This window comes from Saccopteryx bilineata, chromosome 5 (genome assembly GCF_036850765.1).
Source record: "Saccopteryx bilineata isolate mSacBil1 chromosome 5, mSacBil1_pri_phased_curated, whole genome shotgun sequence".
Taxonomy (NCBI): Eukaryota; Metazoa; Chordata; class Mammalia; order Chiroptera; family Emballonuridae; genus Saccopteryx; species Saccopteryx bilineata.
In genome coordinates, this window is record NC_089494.1 from 175,286,144 (window position 1) to 175,306,369 (window position 20,226).

Sequence of the window (20,226 nt, forward strand, 5' to 3'; positions counted from 1 at the left end):
CTCCATACTCCCTTCATCTATGAGCATAATTACTGCTTCAATTATGAAATAATAGTAAACTAACATAAATGGGTTTGAGAACAAAAACAACTGACTCTTGGAAAGCCTATCTGTAGAAAGCAAAAGTACATGCCATCCTTAAGAGTGGACACTACCAACTGTCATTGTTCCCTTCTCTGAATCAGCAGAAATTGGGAAGACGTTCTCTTTCAGCAAGTGCCGAGAGAGGGTCCACTGCAGCTACTGGCAGTGTCCAGAGACCAGGTTACTGCTGTGAATACAATAGAGGCCCTGCTCTTTCTGGTGTGTAAAGTCTGGAATCAGGAGAGATGTTCAAGAAATTATTAGAATAATTAGTCAGTTGGAGGAAAGAAACAGTCTCAAGAAATATTTTATCCAAGTCATCAAGAGTCTCATCTTACCTGTGACACAAATGCTTGGCCATTGTAGCTTCAAATTATATTTCTCATGCAGGCTAATGTACCACTCTCCACTCTGATATCCTCCTCCCTGTTTCCTTACCTCTTATGCAGACTACTCTTTTATTTTATTTTTTTCAGCATTGTCTTAAAATTTAGGTAACTGATTGTAACTTAAACAGCATAACTTATTAACAGCAAAGTCTTCCAGTCTTAACTAGTAGACTGAGTTAGTGTTCATGGTCAGGCATTCTAAGTCAGATAGTGTGATGAACTGAAAAAGAAAGGATCTCTGATTGTCTGAAGAGGTATTGGCTTGCCGTTTGCTTTCTTAACTCCTTCCTAAGCGTACTTTCTGCAAATCTTCTGCAGTCCTCAGTGGGACTGGGGTGTGTCCAGGCTTCCTCAGCTGTGCAGCTGGAGACCATCTCTCCGGCTGGTTTCTCTATAGCTTGATATCATGCCTTCTGTGCTGGTTCTAATTATCTTTACTCTGAAGGTAACTTTAGTTCTAAGCTCTGATGTCACTTTTTGCTACAGTTTTGGTAATGGTTACGATTACATTAATAAGAGGTGACATTTATTGAACTCTATACTATTTATCTTCCAGGTTCTAAGTGCTTTATATGTGTTATCTAATTAATACTCACAAGAACCCTATAAAATATATGTCATTATATCTCCATTTTACCCATAAGGAATTAAAGTTACACAGAGATACAGCGACCTAAGGTTACACACTGTGTGGTGGGGCCAGGATTTAAGCTAGATTCCAAGTCTACTTACAACTGTAGTATACCTCTACCATTATAATGAATACAACAAACAAACTTTTTTAATCTTAAAAATTATCAGAACATAAATTTCCAGATATGTGTATATACGTCTAGATAATTTAAAGTCAAAATGTTTACAATTCTAACTCATTTTTTATTTTTTCCTTATTTTTAATACCTACTTGATTTGTAAAATTTTTGATATTGTTGTTCAATTTTTATTTCCTTTTTCTTTAGTGAATAAATTACTTACTCTTTTATTTTAGTTCCTTACCATGTACTTGTATTTATTAGCAAACTTTTGCCCTTCCTTTTTAACCGCTTCCCCCACTCATCAGAGCAGTTTTCTTCAGTAACACATAGTACATCAAAACTACCTAGGAAAACTGTTAGAAAACTAATTGCATTGTCTCTTTTCTTAAACCTAGTGAATTAGGATCTCTAAGCCTTTATTTGTTTTTTAAAAGCTCCCTAGGTGCTTCCAATCTTCTCTGTGTAAGAAACATAAAATCTAAGCTTTCTCCAAAAGAGCAGACAAGGCCTTCCAAGATTCCAAGACTAGCCCCTGTCTAGTCTTATTTTCCATCATGTCTTGCCTCTTACCTCGTGTTCCAACAGCTGAGAACTGCTTGTCACTCCTCGCCAACACCAGGGCCTTAGTGATGTCGAGGCTGCTAATGACCGTTTCCTTTGCCTCTACCGTCTTTTCATTTTGTGAACTAGCTAACTTCCTCATTTATTAAGACTTAGTTTTGATTGCCTCTTTTCTTAAGAAACATTCCGTCGTAGTCTTGGCATTCTGTATTGCCCGCATTTACTTCTGTCGATGCCTTTGCCACAGTGACTGACTATAGTAGTCTCCCTTTATCTGTAGTTTTGCTTTCTGTGGTTTCAGTTACCTGCAGTCAACTGCTGTCTGAAATATTAATGGAAAATTCCAGGGAAAAAAATGTGTAAGTTTAAAATTGATACTGTTCTTAGTCAGGTGATGAAATCTCACATTGTCCTGCTCCATCCAGCCTAGGACGTGACTTACCCCTTTGTCCACTGTATTCACACTGCATGCACTCCTCACCCATTAGCCACTTACTAGCTGTCTCAGTTATCAGATCGATTACCTGAGAGAGAGACCACATTCACATAACTTTATTATCATATTAAAGTATGTAGTAAAGTATATAGTTATAATTGTTATATTTTATTATTAGTTGTTAAATTCTTACTGTGCTTCATTTGTATATTAAGCTTTTATCATAGATATATATGTCTAGGAAAAAACAGTCTAAATAGGGATCAGTACTCTGGTTGCAGGCACCCACTGGGTCTGCAGCACACCCTGCAGATGAGGGGCTACTGCAGTGGGTGTAAATGTGTGCACTCCTCCAGAAATTCCTTGAAAGCAAATGACTAAAGCTGACTTAATCATCTTTGTGTCTTACCTGACATGTAATAGCTACTTAAGTAATAATAGCTGTTGGGGTAAATTGTTGAATAATATTTTAAAACCAACAAGTACTTTTCGTGTTTTTAATCCAGTAGTGACTCTTCTGTTTTCTAGGAGCACTGTACTTATTAAATTCTTTAATTGATATTTTGAATCATTATCTTTTTCACAATAAGTTTTGTTATTGTTAGTATTATTTTACACTGTTAATGTTTGCTCTGAAGGCTACACAGTCTTTTAATTAATTTTCTATTCTTACCTTACATAACTTTAAACTCTGTTGTAGGAGAAATAGTTCTTTTTTGCCATTTAGGTTTACTTTTCAACACCTCTTATCCTCTCTTCAATCACAGCTTATATCTTTTCTCATTTTTGAGAGAGAGATCCAGGAAGGGAGAGAGATGAGAGTTGTTGATTGATTGCGTCTCATTTGTGCCTTGACTGGAGGGCTCCAGCCGACCCAGTGACCTCTTGCTCAAACCACCGACCTTGGGCTTCAAGCCAACGACCTTGGGCTTCAAGCCAGTGACCATAGGATCATGTCGATGATTCCCCATACTCAAGGCGGTGATCCCGTGCTCAAGCCTAATGAGCCTGTGCTCAAGCCGGCAATCTTGAGGTTTCGAACCTGGAACTTCAGTGTCCCAGGTTGATGCTCTATCCACTGCGCCACTACTGGTCAGGTTTTCTTATTACAAAAAGGAAAGGTAGCACATTCTTTTTAGTCATATTTAATTTCATTTGTAGTAGATACCATCAGTTTAGTCATCTTTCCTTTAAATGATTTTTCTGCTCCTCTTGTAGGCCATGCCAAGTTTGAGCTAAAATAACCTTAAATATTGTAAGCTCTACATGAGCTTTGTGGTTGAATATTATATGCTCAGCATCTAGAGATGGTTTAGTTTAATGTTAAAAACATTACATATAGTATATTTACTATGCATGGTGCTTTCTTCATAAGACCAGTACTTAAGACTTTGCAGCGTCTAATTTTTTTGTCTTGTTCTTTTAAAATTGTTCTTTTAAATTTTTTTAGTTTTGATTTTCTTTAGGGAAGTATTTGACCTATAAGGCATTACCTCTTTTCAGGTGTTTTTGTTTATTTGATGTTTTGTTTTGTTTTTTTGCCAGAGAAGGAGGGGGGAAGACAGGGACAGACAGGAGGGGAGAGAGATGAGAAGCATCAACTCATAGTTGTAGCACCTTAGTTGTTCATTGATTGCTTTCTCATATGTATGCTTTTCGGGGGGCACCCAGCTGAGCCAGTGACCCCTTGCTCAAGCTAGCGACCTTGGGGTATTGTCTATGATCCCACACTCAAGCTGGTGAGCCTATACTCAAGCCAGATGAGCCCGCGCTCAAGCCAGTGGCCTCGGGGTTTCAAACCTGGGTCCTCTGCATCCCAGGACAACGCTCTACCCACTGTTCCACCACCTGGTCAGGCACCTTTTTTCAGTTTTTAGTTAAATATGGGATGCAGAGAAGAGAATAAAAAATAGTTTAGTCTTAAAGATGGTAATGCCAGCTTGCATCAATTTTATTCTTGTCAAAAATGAAAATAAATCCCAGAGTTTGAGTCTGGATAGAAAGTGAACTGACCAATTATTATAATTGTTATATACACAATGTCTGATTATAGACAGATGTAGTTTAAAAATAGTAAGTATATCTTTTTATCATCTATATCCTAACATATTTCACAAACCATTGGTAAATGTATTTAATAATGTATATCTCATAGGTCTACTTGAAGGCATGTGTGTGTGTGTATGTGTTTCATCTATTATTTCTCTCCTTTAGGAATCTGCTAATCATGTTTTTCTTCTATATTAAAAATTAATTGGGCTTTAACTCTCTTCTTACCATGTCTTTTTGTATCCATTTTAATCTGCTGATTTCTTTGATGAAATTTATGTTTGAGAAGAATGATGCCTTTGGTTTTATCTAGGAAGTAGGACATAGGTTATGGGTAACATGCTTGTGTAGATAGCATACTATCACCACTGTGTAGAGAGGCTTTTGAGCTTATAGAGCTGCTGTCTTATAAGCCTTACTGAACTTCCTGACTTGTAAGAAAACTGAGTTTTCATATTCATATGGTTTTCTCTCACCACTCTTAATTTAATTTTTCATATAGGTCAGAGTAAGAGATTCTAGTATTTTTCCAGTTAAAATGTTTATCATTTTGCTTAGAGGAAAACTCTTCCTATTAGTAGTCATGTTCAGGGTCACATTTATTTTTTCCTTTTCTTTAGTAAATGTGATATGTAGCTTAGTCTTTTACATATATCAGGATATTATTTAGATTTGCCTACTAGTATGCCTTTTTTTTTAATTCTGGGAAGTGCAGTGTTGTGAAGCACTTTATATCTATTATATAACCTTGCTTGAAAAAATGTACAGGAGTCTCAGTTGTCCTAATGTATATTCATTCAGGTCCTTGGCACTAGCTGGAATCATACTGTCTATGTGAAACATTTAGAGTTGGTTTTCTTTTTAGTAATTGCTCCTTTTTTACCCTGTGTAATAATAACATTCTCTGTTAATTTGCAGCACAAATGTGCAGGTAAGCAGTAGTCCTTTCCATTGCACTCAAGAGGAAGCAAGATCCTTAGTTGAATCGGTAAGGGGAAAATATCCTTTCATCTTATATGTGTCATGAGGAAGTCTAGCAGGATTTCTGAAAAATCTAGCAATGACATGTATCTAGTCTTTTGGGAAGCATAAAGTTAAAATAACATTAAAATCTGTTTTTTAACTAGAAAATTTAGAAATCTTTTAGTTGAATTATTAAATTTTCTATGTTACATTAATCATATAATGCTATGTTTCATACCATATCCTCCTTGTTGTTTATATGCATTTGCTCTCTTCTGCACTCTTCTGTTCTCATGAGTGCCACCACTCAGGTACTGGCTACGATGCAGCTGGCTGCAAGTACAGGTGCATTTTGACTCCAGAAAAATGAAATAAAAAAGACTCCCTTTTTTCCATTTAGTTTAGCTGTCTCATGAGCTTTCCATTTTCTGGCTGATATGATATCCTTGGATTTTTACATGGCCTACCGATTTTGTTGCCTGGAAACAACTGAATTTATTAGTATATTAGTGTTTTATTTGGATGCCACTATATAAGAAAATTCATATTCAGACAATCAAGTAATATTGTGATATAAAGTGTTTTTCGGGAATGATCTTAGGCTAGAAATACCCTTCGTAAATTGTCTTTTAAAAACTAAACTAGTTATAAGATAGGAAATTAGTGACTTTAGATGTTTGCTTCAGGAACAAGAGACTCGTTTGCTCACTATGACAGCTTTGAATTTTTCCCGCACCAACTATTTCATCAACTACTTAATTAGTGCGTCCTACGTGTGGTGAAATTCTACCTGCTGGGGGTGCAATATTAAAGAAAAAATATAAAAACTTTTGCCTTTGTATAGGTAACATTCTAGTGGGGGGAATGTATAGTAATTACTACACAAGTAAAATGCATAATGTTTCAGGAGGAGGTAAACGCTATGATGAAAACTGAGCCGGGAAGAGGGGAAAAAGTGCCAGGAGTGGGGCGGGAGTTGTAGTTATATTAAAAAGGTAGTCAGCCTCGCCGAGGAGAGGACTGCTAAGAATCGATTCTCAGAAGGAAAGGGAATGAGTCAAGTGTCTGTCTGAAGGAAGAGTGTTCTAGGCCGCAAAACACAAAGACCATGAAGCAAGAGGGTGCTTGACAGGTTCTAGAAATTCCTGAGGAGTCACGGTGACTGCTGGAGTGGACGGAGTCTAGGGGAAAAGGAGGAGATGAGATCAGAAATGTTTGGATCTGGGCATTGGAAAATGATCTAGACATGAATATGATCTAGACATTTAGATTTGGGAGCAAGGTAAGAATTCAGAAATATTAACGTCCAGCATTAATTACATGGTTTGGTAACTTTGTTGTGCTTCCTAGTAATGAAGAAAATGCTATAACGATTTTTCACTGAGACTACTAGAGTAAAAAAAAAAAATGCAAAGAAAGCAGTCCTTCTTCATCAGTTCTGGTAGAATTTACCATAGATAACACTTCAGTACTAAAAATGTGTAAGTCAATTGCGCTAATAGCAGCCACCTGATTCAGAAGGCCAGACTACGTAAAATTTTCTGTTGAAGATTTATCAGCTTGTAATAATGAATTCTTTATAATCAAAGCATTTTGACTTGGCATTTTATCTCTTCAGAACCACAATGAGATGTTTGAATCAGAATTATTTAGGTATACCCATATCTTTCCATTTTCTTATATAAGTACTGTCAATGTGTTTGTTCTTTGGTTGCTCAAAATAACTTAAGATGTTGAAGTCATCCATCAACCTTGATCATATTCACACCATATCAATCCTGGGCTTGTATGGTAACCGATTCTAAACCCAGGGTCTATTCATAGGCTCATAATGAGTGAACTCATTCTAATAAGTTACTTAACAAGTAATGTTTTCTTGAGACTGATACGTAGATGCTAAGTGAGTCTGAAGTATGCTTAAACAAGACCAGATAGTAATAGAATTTTTACTTTCTAGGTGTATATTGACAGTAATACAATAAGTTGATTAGGTGTGAGTTTCAGATAAAGTAACTGCTTTAGTGAACAGATACTTAAAAATGCATAAAGAAAGAAATGGATTAAACTTTTGAATGATTAACAGAACTGTTGAAGGAAGCATATGTTGCTGAGCATATTGATCAAAACACAATTAGTATAGCATTGAGACCAAAATAAATTTACTAACTAGTCACTCAACTATAGATACGGATCAGTTAAGAAAAATATTGTCACTGTAATAAAGAAAAAGAATACAAATGCCAATAACCTGATGGTTAATATTTGGAATCATTTTAGAAACAATATAGAAAATATCTACAGAAATAAACTTGTCATATTTAGGTTACAGAATGTAAGAAGGATAATAGAGCTGAAGAAAAGTAAAATTAAAATGATCAAAAGGTTTATTGGATTTTGTGTATAAACAAAAAAACTTATAAATGATTAAAAACATTCAAATCTACAAGAATAATATAATGCAGTGGGGGAGGAGAAATGGGCAAACAATATGAACAGAAACTCACCCAAGAACATGGCCAGGTAATGTGAGAATTTGCTCTCACATGTAATCTGTGAGATCAATCTAAGATACAATATGATTTCATAATTATCAGTTGGCAAATGTTTAGAAGTTGGATATACCAAGTGTTTTTAAGCAAGTGGCAAAAGCAGATCTGTCTTCCTTGTTGTTACACATGATGCGAATATAAGTTGGTACAACTACTTTGAAGAGCAATTAAGTAATTTCTAGTGAAGTTAAAATCACTTATAACTCACTAAGAAATTACCTTTCTAAATTCTATAGAGTTTTTAATACATGTGTTTATATGATCAGATAAGGCAAAATTGGAAACCAAATAAATGTCTATCGATTAAAAAATGGATAAATAAACCTAGGGGTCTCCAAACTATGGCCCACGGGCCGCATGCGGCCCCCTGAGGCCATTTATCCCGCCGCTCTTCCGGAAGGGACACCTCTTTTCATTGGTGGTCAGTGAGCAACACAAAGCGTGGCACATACAGTGCTACTTCTGGTGACGTGGGATGCATCCGGAAGCGCATCATATCACTTGTTACGGCTAGCAATGACAAATATGGAACCAGACATTGACCATCTCATTAGCCAAAAGCAGGCCCATAGTTCCCATTGAAATACTGGTCAGTTTGTTGATTTAAATTTACTTGTTCTTTATTTTAAATATTGTATTTGTTCCTGTTTTGTTTTTTTACTTTAAAATAAGATATGTGCAGTGTGCATAGGGATTTGTTCATAGTTTTTTTATAGTCTGGCCCTCCAGTGGTCTGAGGGACAGTGAACTGGCCCCCTGTGTAAAAAGTTTGGGGACCCCTGAAATAAACTGTAGTATATTTATACAGTGGAAAACTATGACATAGGTAAAATATGTGAATTAAAACTGCATGATTCTACATGGATAAAATCAGAAACACAAATGTTGGGTGAAAAATGTTTGCAGTAATATATAGTAAGTATTGTGTTTGTAAATTTTAAAACACCCCAAGCAGTAGTACCATATGTTTTTAATGAATACAAAGAGATATGGTATTCTCACTCCAGAAGCAATTAAAAACAGTAGACACCAGTGTCAGCATAGTGGTCAGGAGAAGTAACTTCTGAAAAGGATGGGAAATAAGATTTTAATTTTGATGAGTAGCTAGAAAAAGAGACTTCAGTTATAAAGTTGCTGTAATAACAATGTTAACTCTTTTAAAAATGTGGTGAGTAGGCATATGCCACTCCCTAGATTAGCATTTTCTGTATGTTTGATATATTTTATAATTAAAAAATTTATATACGCAGAAAATCAGTAGAACAAATAATGAAACCAAAAGCTAGTTTTTTAAGAAGACCAATAAAATGGATAAGCCTTTATCCAGAATGATCAAAAAAGAAAAGAGAGAAGACAAATCTTGAGTGTCAGGAATGAAATAAATGATATCACTGCTGATTCTACAGATGATATTAGAACTGGGAAATATTGTGGAGAACTTTATGTACCAATAAATTTGACAACTTGGAAGAAATGGACACATTCCTTGAAATATTCAATACATAAACTACCAAAGCTCACTGAAGATGAAAAAGCATAAACAAATTAAACTTTGAACCTTTTCATAAACACAACTCTAAGCCTAGTTGGCTTTCACTACTTTTAGTCAGCATTTTATTAGAAGGTCTAGCCAGTGCAATGAGACATTAAAAAGAAGGAAAAGGCATCTAGATTATTAAAAAAGACAGCATGAATGCCTATGTAGAATATTCAATAAAATCTACCTAAAAGCTACTAGAGTACGTGATTTTAGCAAGATACAGGGTACAAGATCAATATACAAGAAACATTTTTATATACTAACAACAAACAATTAGAAACTAAAAATAAATATATTATTTATAATGGCATCAACAATATAAAACACTTTAGGATAAATCTGGAAAAAATTTTTTGAAGAACCTATATACCCTGAAAATGATAAAACATTGCCAATAGAAATCAGAAAACTAAATAAATTAGAAGATATATTATGTTCGTTGCCAATAGAAATCAGAAAACTAAATAAATTAGAAGATATATTATGTTCATGGGATATATTATGTTCACACAATATTGTTATGTCAGTTCTCCTTGAATTGATCTATCGATTCAGCACAGTGTAAGTTATATTCTAATGTACTTTTTTATAGAAATTAACAAACTCATATATGTAAATGCTAATGTCCTACAGTAGATTAAACAGCTTTGTAAAGAACAAAGTTAGAATAGTAACTATTTCTTATTTCAACATACTTTATAGAACTACAATAATCAAGAGTGTAGTAATGGTATAAAATTAAACAGATCAATGAAACTCCAGAAATATATATATATTAGAAATAAATATATATAATATATATTATATATATGGACAACCTGTTTTTTTAAATGGTAGTCTATTTAACAAATAGTGCTTGAACAATTGGTTATCACACCTTGTACTATACATAATTATCTAAAGTGTATCCTAGACCAAAGTTTAAAACATAAAACTATAAGTCTTTTTTCACCTTGGGTTAGTTAGGCAGGGTTTCTTAGATATGCCACTAAAAACAGAACCTATTTAAAATAATAAGTTGGACATCATCAAAATTAAAATTTTCTGTTCTACCAAAGACACTCTCAAGATAATAGAAAGAAGCCACATATTGCTAGAAAGTATTTGAAAATTGTATACCTTCCTGATAAAATGAGTTATAGCCAAAATATATAAAGATCTCTCACAATTGAATAATTTTAAAGAAAATTCCCTCCTCACCCAAAATGCAAAATATTTGAATGGTCACTTTACTAAAGAAGATAAACTGAAAGCACATAAATTGATGTTCAGCTTAACTGATCTTTTGGGAAATGCAAATTGGAAACCTGAATGACATATCTATACACACTTTTAAAAATAGTTAAAAATGTAAAGATTGGCCATACCAATTATTGGCAAGAATGTGAAAGAACAGGTATTCCCATACCCTGCTGGTTAAAATGCAAAATGGTACAACTACTTAGAAAAACAATCAGCATTTTCTTGAGAAGTTAAATATATATCGATCATATGATCCAACCATTCCACACTTAAATATTTACCCAAGAGAAATGGAAGTAAATGTCCATACAGTGACTTGCACACAAATATTTATAGCAGCTTTATTTGTAATATAAAAAACTGGGAGCAACCCAAATGTCTGTGAGCAGATAAATAGATAAATAATGATATATTCATTTAAGGGAATACTACTCATCAATAGAAAGAATTGAGTTATTGGTATATGCTACAACATGGCTGAATTAATTTTAAAAATTATTTTGAATGGAAAAGACATATATTTGTATTATACCATGTGCTATATAAAATTCTAGGATGTGCAAACACTAGTGTACAGTGACACAAACAGGTCATTGTTTGGAGGGTTTGGGAAAGAGCCTGAAAGGAGGAATTTACAGTCTTTTTACAGAGACTTAGGAAACTTGTAAATATATTATCTTCATCATGATAATGGTTTCCCAAGTGGGTATATATCAGAACTTATGTGCAGTATATTTCAGATCAGTGTTAGTCCTTTATTGGAAGGGGAATAAAAGATTTGTTTTGGAGTCAGACTCTAGGTTCAAATCCCAGCTCTTTTATTCTTAATTTGAGACAAATTATTTAACTTATTTACGCTTCCGTTTCCTTTTTTTTTTAAAGTAGAGCTAATAGTATCTTCCTTAGAGGTCTGTTGTGGAGAATTGAATGAAATAATCCAAGTAACATGTGGAGTAGCTAGATGGTACTTAATAAATGTTGGGGTTTGTTGTCACTGTTGTGTTGGTGAATTAAATTGACCAGAGAGAGGGATCCCCTCTAGTCCACCCTTGTTTTGAATACTGTATTGAAGAGGTTGTCACTCCTTCATGAGATGATCTATTCCATTGTTAGATAGTGAAAAAGTCAGCATAATTTAAATTCTTCTATGAGAATTAGCCCTATTTTCAGAAACTAAACAGGAAGAGAGGGAGGGAAAAAGAGAATAAATTAGTTTCCACAACATAATGTATTCTATACTTAACCACTTTTTCCATGTGAGAATTTTTTCCTCAAAATTCTCCACATGCTACTGTTTAATCACTTTCCTGTATTCTGCCCCCTGAGGAATTGGAAAACCTCTATGCATCCTGTGAAGTTGGGGAGAGTTGGGATTAGGTAATTTGTAAGGCTCTCCAATATTTAGTGACTTTAGTCATTTTACCAAAAATAAATAAATAAGAAAAAGGAAGGAAGGAGGTAAGTGAAGGGAAAGGAAGGGAAGGGAAGGGAGAGAAGGAAGGAAGGAAGGAAAAGAAAGAAGGAAGGGAAGGGAAAGGGAAAGGAAAGAGAAACTTAATTCAGTGCAGGTAGGATTGAGGAACCACATTAATCGCTAAAGGAATTCCAAGACTTGGCTCTTGCCCTACACAGACTGAAAACCTCAGGGATTTAAGTCTTGGAACCTGAGATCAAGCCAAGGAGAATGAATTACTCGCACTCCTTTCTGCTTAATTGCAGGGACCCCATCACATGATATGGTGAACCTTTAGCTCACAGTAGTGATAGAAACGTTCCAAAGGGTGAAAGACATCTACAACTAGGAGGATAGAATGCCTCCCAGAGAACTCTCAGCAACCTCAATCTGGCTTTGTTTTCACCTTCTCATGGCCAGATTTCCACGAAAAGCTGTCTTGGGAAAACCTGGAAGGATAGAGCCTCACCATGACAGTGGTAATGGTGCACAGATGCACAATGAGTAGTGCTTTGAAGGAAGATAGTGAGGAAGAAATTTCATCTGTAATTTAAAATGTTCATCTGTAATTTAAAATGCTATCCTGACTGCATTTAGTAGATCTTTTTTTTCTTTTCAGTAATAAAATCTATAGTAGAATCTGAGATTTTGTTTTGTTTTGTTTTGTTTTAGTGAGGAACAGAGAGAGAGGGACAGACAGACAGGAAGGGAGAGAGATGAGAAGCATCAACTCATAGTTGCAGCACCTTAGTTGTTTATTGATTGCTTTCTCATATGTGCCTTGACCGGGGGCTCCATTCGAGCTAGTGACCCCTTGCTCAAGCCAGCAACCTTGGGCTCAAGCCAGTGACTTTTGGGCTCAAGCCAGCGACCATGAGGTCATGTCTTTGAGCTGATGCTCAAACTGACGACCCTGAGCTCAAGCCTGTGACCCTGGGATTTCAAACCTGGGTCCTCATTGTCGCAGGATGACACTCTATCCACTGCACCACTGCCTGGTCAGGCTAAAATTTGAGTTTTTGTTGTTCATTCTATATCTGATGTCGGGACTTCTTAGCTGAAGTATGAAGAGCAGTGCATTTAGGAGGTCTGGGCATGGAGTGGAGCTTAGTGGAAGTAACATCAGTATATCGTGTGGCCATCTATTTGATCCCTGAACTTTACCATCAATCTCATAAATGCACATTGGTGTTACATAGACTCAAAGATAAGTTCATGTGAAGGACTTTAGGTGAATCCATCAGCATAAACCTCTCATATGGGTCAGAGGCATAAACGTTCACACAAAAGCCATATTTCATTTTTCCTGGAGCCCACAACAAAGATGAATCAATAAAGCGGCTAGCTCAAAAGTGCACACTTAGGGGTTCTGTGTTGTAGTGGGAAAATACCAACTAATGAATGTTAAAAAATAGTTTCAAATATACTGCTCACAAAAATCAGGGGATATTTTATTGCTTCATATTCATTTTGAAATATCCCCTAATTTTTATGAGCAGTATACAAAAGGTGATAACCAGAAGAACAATGTTACAGTTCATTATCATTGTTGGATGGGACTTTTAACAGAATGTTCCTCAAATGGTGTTCTGGGCATAAACTTCATCTCCTGAAAGTGACTGGTGACATGACAGCAACAGGTTTCTTGCACATCCCAGAAACCGATGACAATCTTTGGCTTCTGGTTATGGAAATCAAGCCAATTCAGACTAAGCTCTGAAGTCGTTCTGGCTAGGAAACCCTTCTATCACCAAGATTATTTGGCCTCCTTGGAGCACCTGGCAAGAGACTCCTCCTCCATGAACACTCACTCCGATCAAAGCTTCATCTCCACCCAAGAGGGCTGTTTCCCTTTAGAGCAGAACAGTTCCACGGATATAATTTTCTGATGATGTCACACTATGATATTTATGCCGTACAGATGTTTTATTTGTGCCAGAAGGAACATCTTTATGGCAATTCATTATAAAAAGTTTTAAAGTGATATCTTTTCTTGCTAAATCAGAATCTGATTCTAGTGAACTTGTATCTCCCCCATCCCCCTTTGCCTCTAAAGCTTCAGTGGGCATTACTACGCAAAGATGGGCATAAGAAAGGAAAATAAAATCAATCAATGGGTTAGCTATGAGCAAATTATATACATTCTTGAAGAAGTAGATCAAACTTATATAACCTTAAAAGACATTTTGTTTATGGATAACTAAGAAAATGCTTATAGGAAGCTGGTGGGGTTATTTAAAGGAGAGCTACTAAGTACAGACAAATTACATTAATAATTTGTATTAATTTAAAATACAGGTTTTGTGCATGGATAGGGACTGAGGCCAGAATAAGCTTTCTCTAGCTGACAAAAGAAAAAGAAATACTTTGGTCATGGGAACACCAGATTTGTGTGAAATAAATTAAAGATATGAATATTCATGAGAAGTATTTTTTGAGTGAGGGAAAAGGAGAGGAGATAGCATTTTTAGAATGAGGCTATCAAATAATACTATTTTGTGGAGAATTGATCTTAGATGAGTAGAAGGTGTCCACATTCTTTTCCTACTGAAAAGTAGAAGTAACTGAAAGTCCTTTCTTTGTTTCTCACAAGGAAAATAGAGTGGGGGCGATCCTGAGAGAGAGAGGGTTGGGGGACTCTCCATGCTGCTCTGTGCATTTCTGTGCTCCTCCAGTTTCCGTAAGCAACTGTTCTGTTTGGTATTATGTTGAAAAGTCAGGGACTCATTGATAGTTATGTTCTGATGTGTAACCCGTGTTGTTGTTTTTAAATATAAATGCTCATCTCTCTTTTGGCATATGTTAATATGGAAAAATGTATAAAAAGATAAATTACCTTTAATAGTTTATTATCCCTGAGTGTTAGAATCACTTATGATCTTTGTTTACATTTATATAAGGCTTTGTGCATTCTGAAAATCTTCTACCAACTAGGAAATACATTTTCAGAATGAAAATTTAAAACATTCTAGAAATTATTTTTTAAATAAACTTTAGTAATAAATATTTTAGCTGGAGTAGTTCATTTATTTATGTAATACTTTTTAGGTTAATGAAAAGCTGTTCAGTTAATCTGTTTTATATACCATACATTTCTTCGCCTGAAATGTTTGGCATTCCCAGCAAGAAGCAGCTGCTGATTTTAAATGGGAAATCTGAACAGCTAACTTTACAACAAACTTTGTAATACATGTCCTACCACAATTTAAAGAGCATAACAATTTTATGCTCTTTAGGCAAGTTACTCTCTTTTCTAAACTGTTTAGAAAGCCAGTCATTGTATGTAAAAGGGCTAATCTCAATGAGTAGAATATTTTATGTTACAATGTTACTTTCACACCTGGATTTTATTAAGTTCTACCATGGTAGATTCCTGAAAACCAACCATGGTTAAGCATTCTCTCTGTGCTAGGGAGCTGAATAGAATTTTCCTTGTTTTTTTAAATACTTGGAAAATGTCAAAGATGTTTTACATAAAATTTGTACAGAGGTTAGTATTTTCATTGTTATATCATCCTTTTCTATGACAAAAAGAAACAAATCATATTTGATTAGCATTTCTTAAAGAGTTGAAGGAAAAACAGCTTTAAACCATTTATAATTTAGAGCAGTGGTAGTCAACCTGGTCCCTACCGCCCACTAGTGGGCATTCCAGCTTTCATGGTGGGTGGTAGCAGAGCAACCAAAGTATAAATAAAAAGACAGATTTAACTATAGTAAGTTGTTTTATAAAGATTTATTCTGCCAAACTTAGCGAAAATCCGACATAAAGTACTTGGTAAGTAATTATTATTATATTAACTTGCTGTAACTCTGTTTTATAAATTTTATAAAGTTACGTTATTTCCCTACTTTATAAATCACCAGTACTGTGGAACCGGTGGGTGGTTAGAAAATTTTACTACTAACAGAGATACAAAAATGGGCAATAGGTATAAAAAGGTTGTCTACCCCTGATTTAGAGGGATGTATTAGAGTTCTCCAGAGAAACAGTCAATAAGGTCAGTAATGTGTGTGTATGTGTGTGTGCTCAGAGTGAGAGAGAGAGAAAGAGTGGAGGCTTGGCAAGTCCACAATCTGCAGAATGGGCTGGCAGGCTGGAATCCCAGAAGAGCCAATGGTGCAAATAAAGTCCAAAGGTCTTTTACTGGAGAATTCTCTCTTGCTTGGAGAAGCTGATCTTTTGCTTTAGTCAGTCTTCAACTGATTAGATGAGACACACCTTCCAATGGAGGGTAAACTGCTTTACTCAGACTTCACCAATTTAAATGTTAATCTCAGTGGAAAACATACTCCAAGGTGACACATTAACCCTTTGAGTAGTGAGTTTTTTTCATGCTTGCTGACCCCCAGGAGTAAAATTTTTTTTCAAAAAATGAAATTTGTTCCAGTTACAGTTTTATTAACTTGATATCATGTTTGTTTGATAACCAATGTATGGAGACAAGAAGAACATACATTTGCCATTTTTTAATGTTGTATACTCTGGATGGTCTGGAGGCACGAGGACGTACATGAACATTCGTACTACTCAAAGGGTTAACTGTTACAGGGAATATTTTAATATTGCTGAAATTTAAATATTTTTCCTACTGCTTTCTTATTTAATACTGCCCTTAAAACTAGAGGGTCCTACTTTGAGTCTTGCTTTTTAGAGGATACTGCTTTGGCCTTCCTCCAGTCAAGTCCTTCCCCACTGGGCAAGACCAAGGGACCAAAGTTGTATCTCCACCGGGAGCCCAAGCCCCCATTCTAGACCACCTTCTTTCTGGCAGCTGAGGATTGTGGATTGAATTCTTTGCCCAGGCAGCAGCAGGCTTGTTTCCTGGGTCTGCATGATTCATGCTCATTACTATGTAGACTGTGTGCTCACTATTACTTCTGCAGGGTCCTGGATGTTGGCTGTTTGCAGGTAGGGTTTGCATAGATATGGGCTGGAATTTTCACCTTTTTGCAGGTGACGCCTCCCATACATAATGGAGCCTGGGACAGGAGAAGATGTGGGACCGGGTGTATGTCTCTTCTTACTCTGACATACTCAAGCAGTCTCTGAGGCATCCAGAATACTAAACAAGAGCTTACAAGTCATTACAAAGGTGTACTGACAAGATAGTAGGATGAAACACACTTTATATTCTACTCATCACTTGGTTAGCTTGATTTATCGCTTAAATATTCAGATAGTCTTTCATTTCCAGCTTTGCCCCAGACCTCAAATGTTAAAGGCAGATCTTTTCTATTAAGGTGAGCAAATTCAGAGACTTAGAAGTTGATTATTAAATTTGAAATCTGAAAGTGTGTTTATAAGTTCAGAGTAGTGGGTATCCTTTCGGGAGATGAGGTTATGATTGGGGAAGAGCCCGCCATGTTTCATTTCTCAAGTTTGGTAGTGATTATAAAGATGTTTATCAAGAACTCTTGGGCTTGTGCATTTCTGTCTATGGAAAATGGATCTTCCAATAAATGTTTTTTAAAAAAACTTTTAAAAATATATTCTTAGGAAAACACTTTGTATCTCAAGAAAACCTTTTTTCAAACTTGTCCACCACAGATTATATTACATTGGCTCTAAGAATCTTGGCCCAGTCATCAGAATAAACTAACATTATGTTAAAAGTTCTAGAAGACAGCTAAATAAATTATCTAATTTGGATGTGTGTCTCCCGAGTGAGTACACACACGTGCATGCACAAACTTTTGAATGTGTGTGTTTGATTTTTGTTCTCAGGATCTCAGCCAAAGAAGCAACTGAAAGAAAACCTCTCTCCTCATTTTCAGTAGTTCCCTTGGGTTAATGAGAGAAAACAGTTTCAAGCATGCTTTTTTTTCTTTTTAACTCTTAAGTCTGTGGTTTCTTTATCTGAAAGAATGAACAATGATAACAAAGGCAAAAGAAATATATACTTTTTTTTTCAGGTTAGAGAAACATTGTGAACTTGGTTCTGTACATTTACAAATAAAACTTTTGGATACAATTTCTACATCTAAAAATTTATTATGACAGATTTTTTGTTTTTATCTTTCAGGTATCATCTTCAGTAAATAAAGAAAGTAATGAAGGTATGATATGTTTTGGTTCTTGAGGAGCTAGATGTTTTAATTTATTCATTTACAGTTAGAAACCAAAAAAAAAAAAATAACAATCGATTAATTTAAAAATTATATAAACTAACTAAAAACTTTTAAAAATAGCTATTAAAATTTTCCACACGAAATAGTTTATTTCCTAATTCAGTAAATGAGAAAGAGTACATTTATTACTTTTAAGCTAGAAAATCATTTGATTATATAGTGACATTTTTAGGTGAAGTTGAGAGATTCCAGCTAGTTCTGATAAACTTTAAAAGACTTGAAATATATGCCTTGGGAGAAGATCTTTATTATCTTTCATTACTCTAATAATCCATTTTACCTGAAGATCTTAAAAATTGAAATTTGTGGTAGGATTAAAAATACCATATTTTTATTACTATTATTTGAAGCTATTTTGAGTAACAGGTAAAAATGTTCTGTGGTAAAAATTTCAGGATACAAGGATATACACAGATCATTTGTCTTTCAATATTTGGCAAGACCTTTGGCCTTTTGCTTTAGTACAGAACATTAAAAGAATATTGAAGTTGCAAATTTGGAGGAAGAATGAGAACTATTTACCATGAGTCCCATTCGAGGATGTTTAGAAAAGAACAGATCACAGGCATGATTTTATGGGGAAGCAGGCTGCATTCCTTGTATGGGAAACTACCCATTGTTTCTTCATAATGCTATCCCATTTTGGATTTGACAGGCAGTCAAATTTTACAGTTTAAGTTTATTTTAGACTTTTCGTGCTGTAGCTAGGGTACTAACTTCTGCAGTATTCAGTGGAGACTAAAATGATCCAGAGAGAAGTAAGAGACAAAGTGGGAAGGCTCTGGAATTTTTTTGTGTGTGTATTTTTTTTTTTTTTTTGTATTTTTCTGAAGTTGGAAATGGAGGCAGTCAGACAGATCCCACATGCGCCCGACTGGGATCCACCTGGCATGCCCACCAGGGGGCGATGCTCTGCCCATCCGGGGCATCGCTCTGTTGCAACCAGAGCCATTCTAGCGCCTGAGGCAGAGGTCATGGAGCCATCCTCAGCACCCGGGCCAACTTTGCTCCAATGGAGCCTTGGCTGCAGGAGGGGAAGAGAGAGACAGAGAGGAAGGAGAGGGGGAGGGGTGGAGAAGCAGATGGGCGCCTCTCCTGTGTGCCCCAGCCAGGAATTGAACCCGGGACTCTGCACGCCAGGCCAATGTCTACCACTGAGCCAACCGGCCAGGGCGGCTCTGGAATTTTTAATGTAGTTTTATATAAGGTTTGATCCAAATGAGAAAACTCAAGAATTGAAATGGAAGTAGTTTTGATTGGAGAAATGCGTCACACTAAGCTTCTTGATTGTTTTTATCTGCCTAAACATATTCCAGAGGTCTAAAATTAAATTTGTCTTATTTTTCCTTCCTCCCTTGTCACCCCTTCCTGCCACCTCTCTTCCCCCCATTTTAGATGCAGATCAAACGTGGCACTTCCTTGGCGAGTGAGGGGAACAGGTGAAGTCTTGCCATCAAAATTCCAGTCTTGATGGACTTCCAGACTCCATCTCCCTTAAGTGCTTGAAATAGGCAGATCTGTGAGAACTTGCTGACTTTCTGTTGAAACTTCATTTTTGTAAACTTTCTAAGACATGACCTATGTAAATAAACACTGGAATTTTTGAATTAGTCTCCTCCAGCTATTTATTGAAATGAAAAAGGTTTTATTTAATTTTATGGCAGACATTTAGAAGCACTGAGTTTTGACCAGTTCAAATTTGTTTGCCGAAGGAGTCCAAAGATTTTATTGGCCTTTATCTCTATAGATTAATGTAAAAATTACAAATTTAGTACATTAATAAGATTTCTGTAGATATTGTTTTTATAATCATACCTTTTATTCCTTTTTAAGTCCATTGCTCGTAGAGACTTTATTTAGCCAACCTCCGTCCACATGCTAGTCCTGTGTAAATATGTTTACATTTTAAGGCTCTTTTCTATAATTTACTATTCTAGACTACCTAAACATTTTTTGAGTCTCAGCCAATTGCATTAGTTTCAATTTTCTTCCGTATGGTGTTGACTTCCAAATCTACAAGAGAAGCTCCTGTCTTTCTCCTGGCGTCTGCCTGTCGGACATCTCTTGAAATAC

The 20,226-nt window shown here is 35.6% G+C and overlaps 1 protein-coding gene across 2 annotated transcripts in view; it reads left to right on the forward strand.

The window, feature by feature from the left end:
* Positions 1-19,760, forward strand: part of PPA2 (inorganic pyrophosphatase 2) — a 118,971-nt gene extending 99,211 nt beyond the window's left edge. For both annotated transcript variants that reach the window (XM_066279444.1, XM_066279443.1), the window contains 3 exons: positions 5,193-5,262; positions 18,048-18,081; positions 19,549-19,760. In XM_066279444.1, coding sequence (XP_066135541.1) covers positions 5,193-5,262; positions 18,048-18,081; positions 19,549-19,583 — 139 coding nt within the window. In that variant the 3' untranslated portion in view covers positions 19,584-19,760. The remainder of the gene's footprint in view (positions 1-5,192; positions 5,263-18,047; positions 18,082-19,548) is intronic.
* The last annotated feature ends 466 nt before the right edge of the window (positions 19,761-20,226 follow it).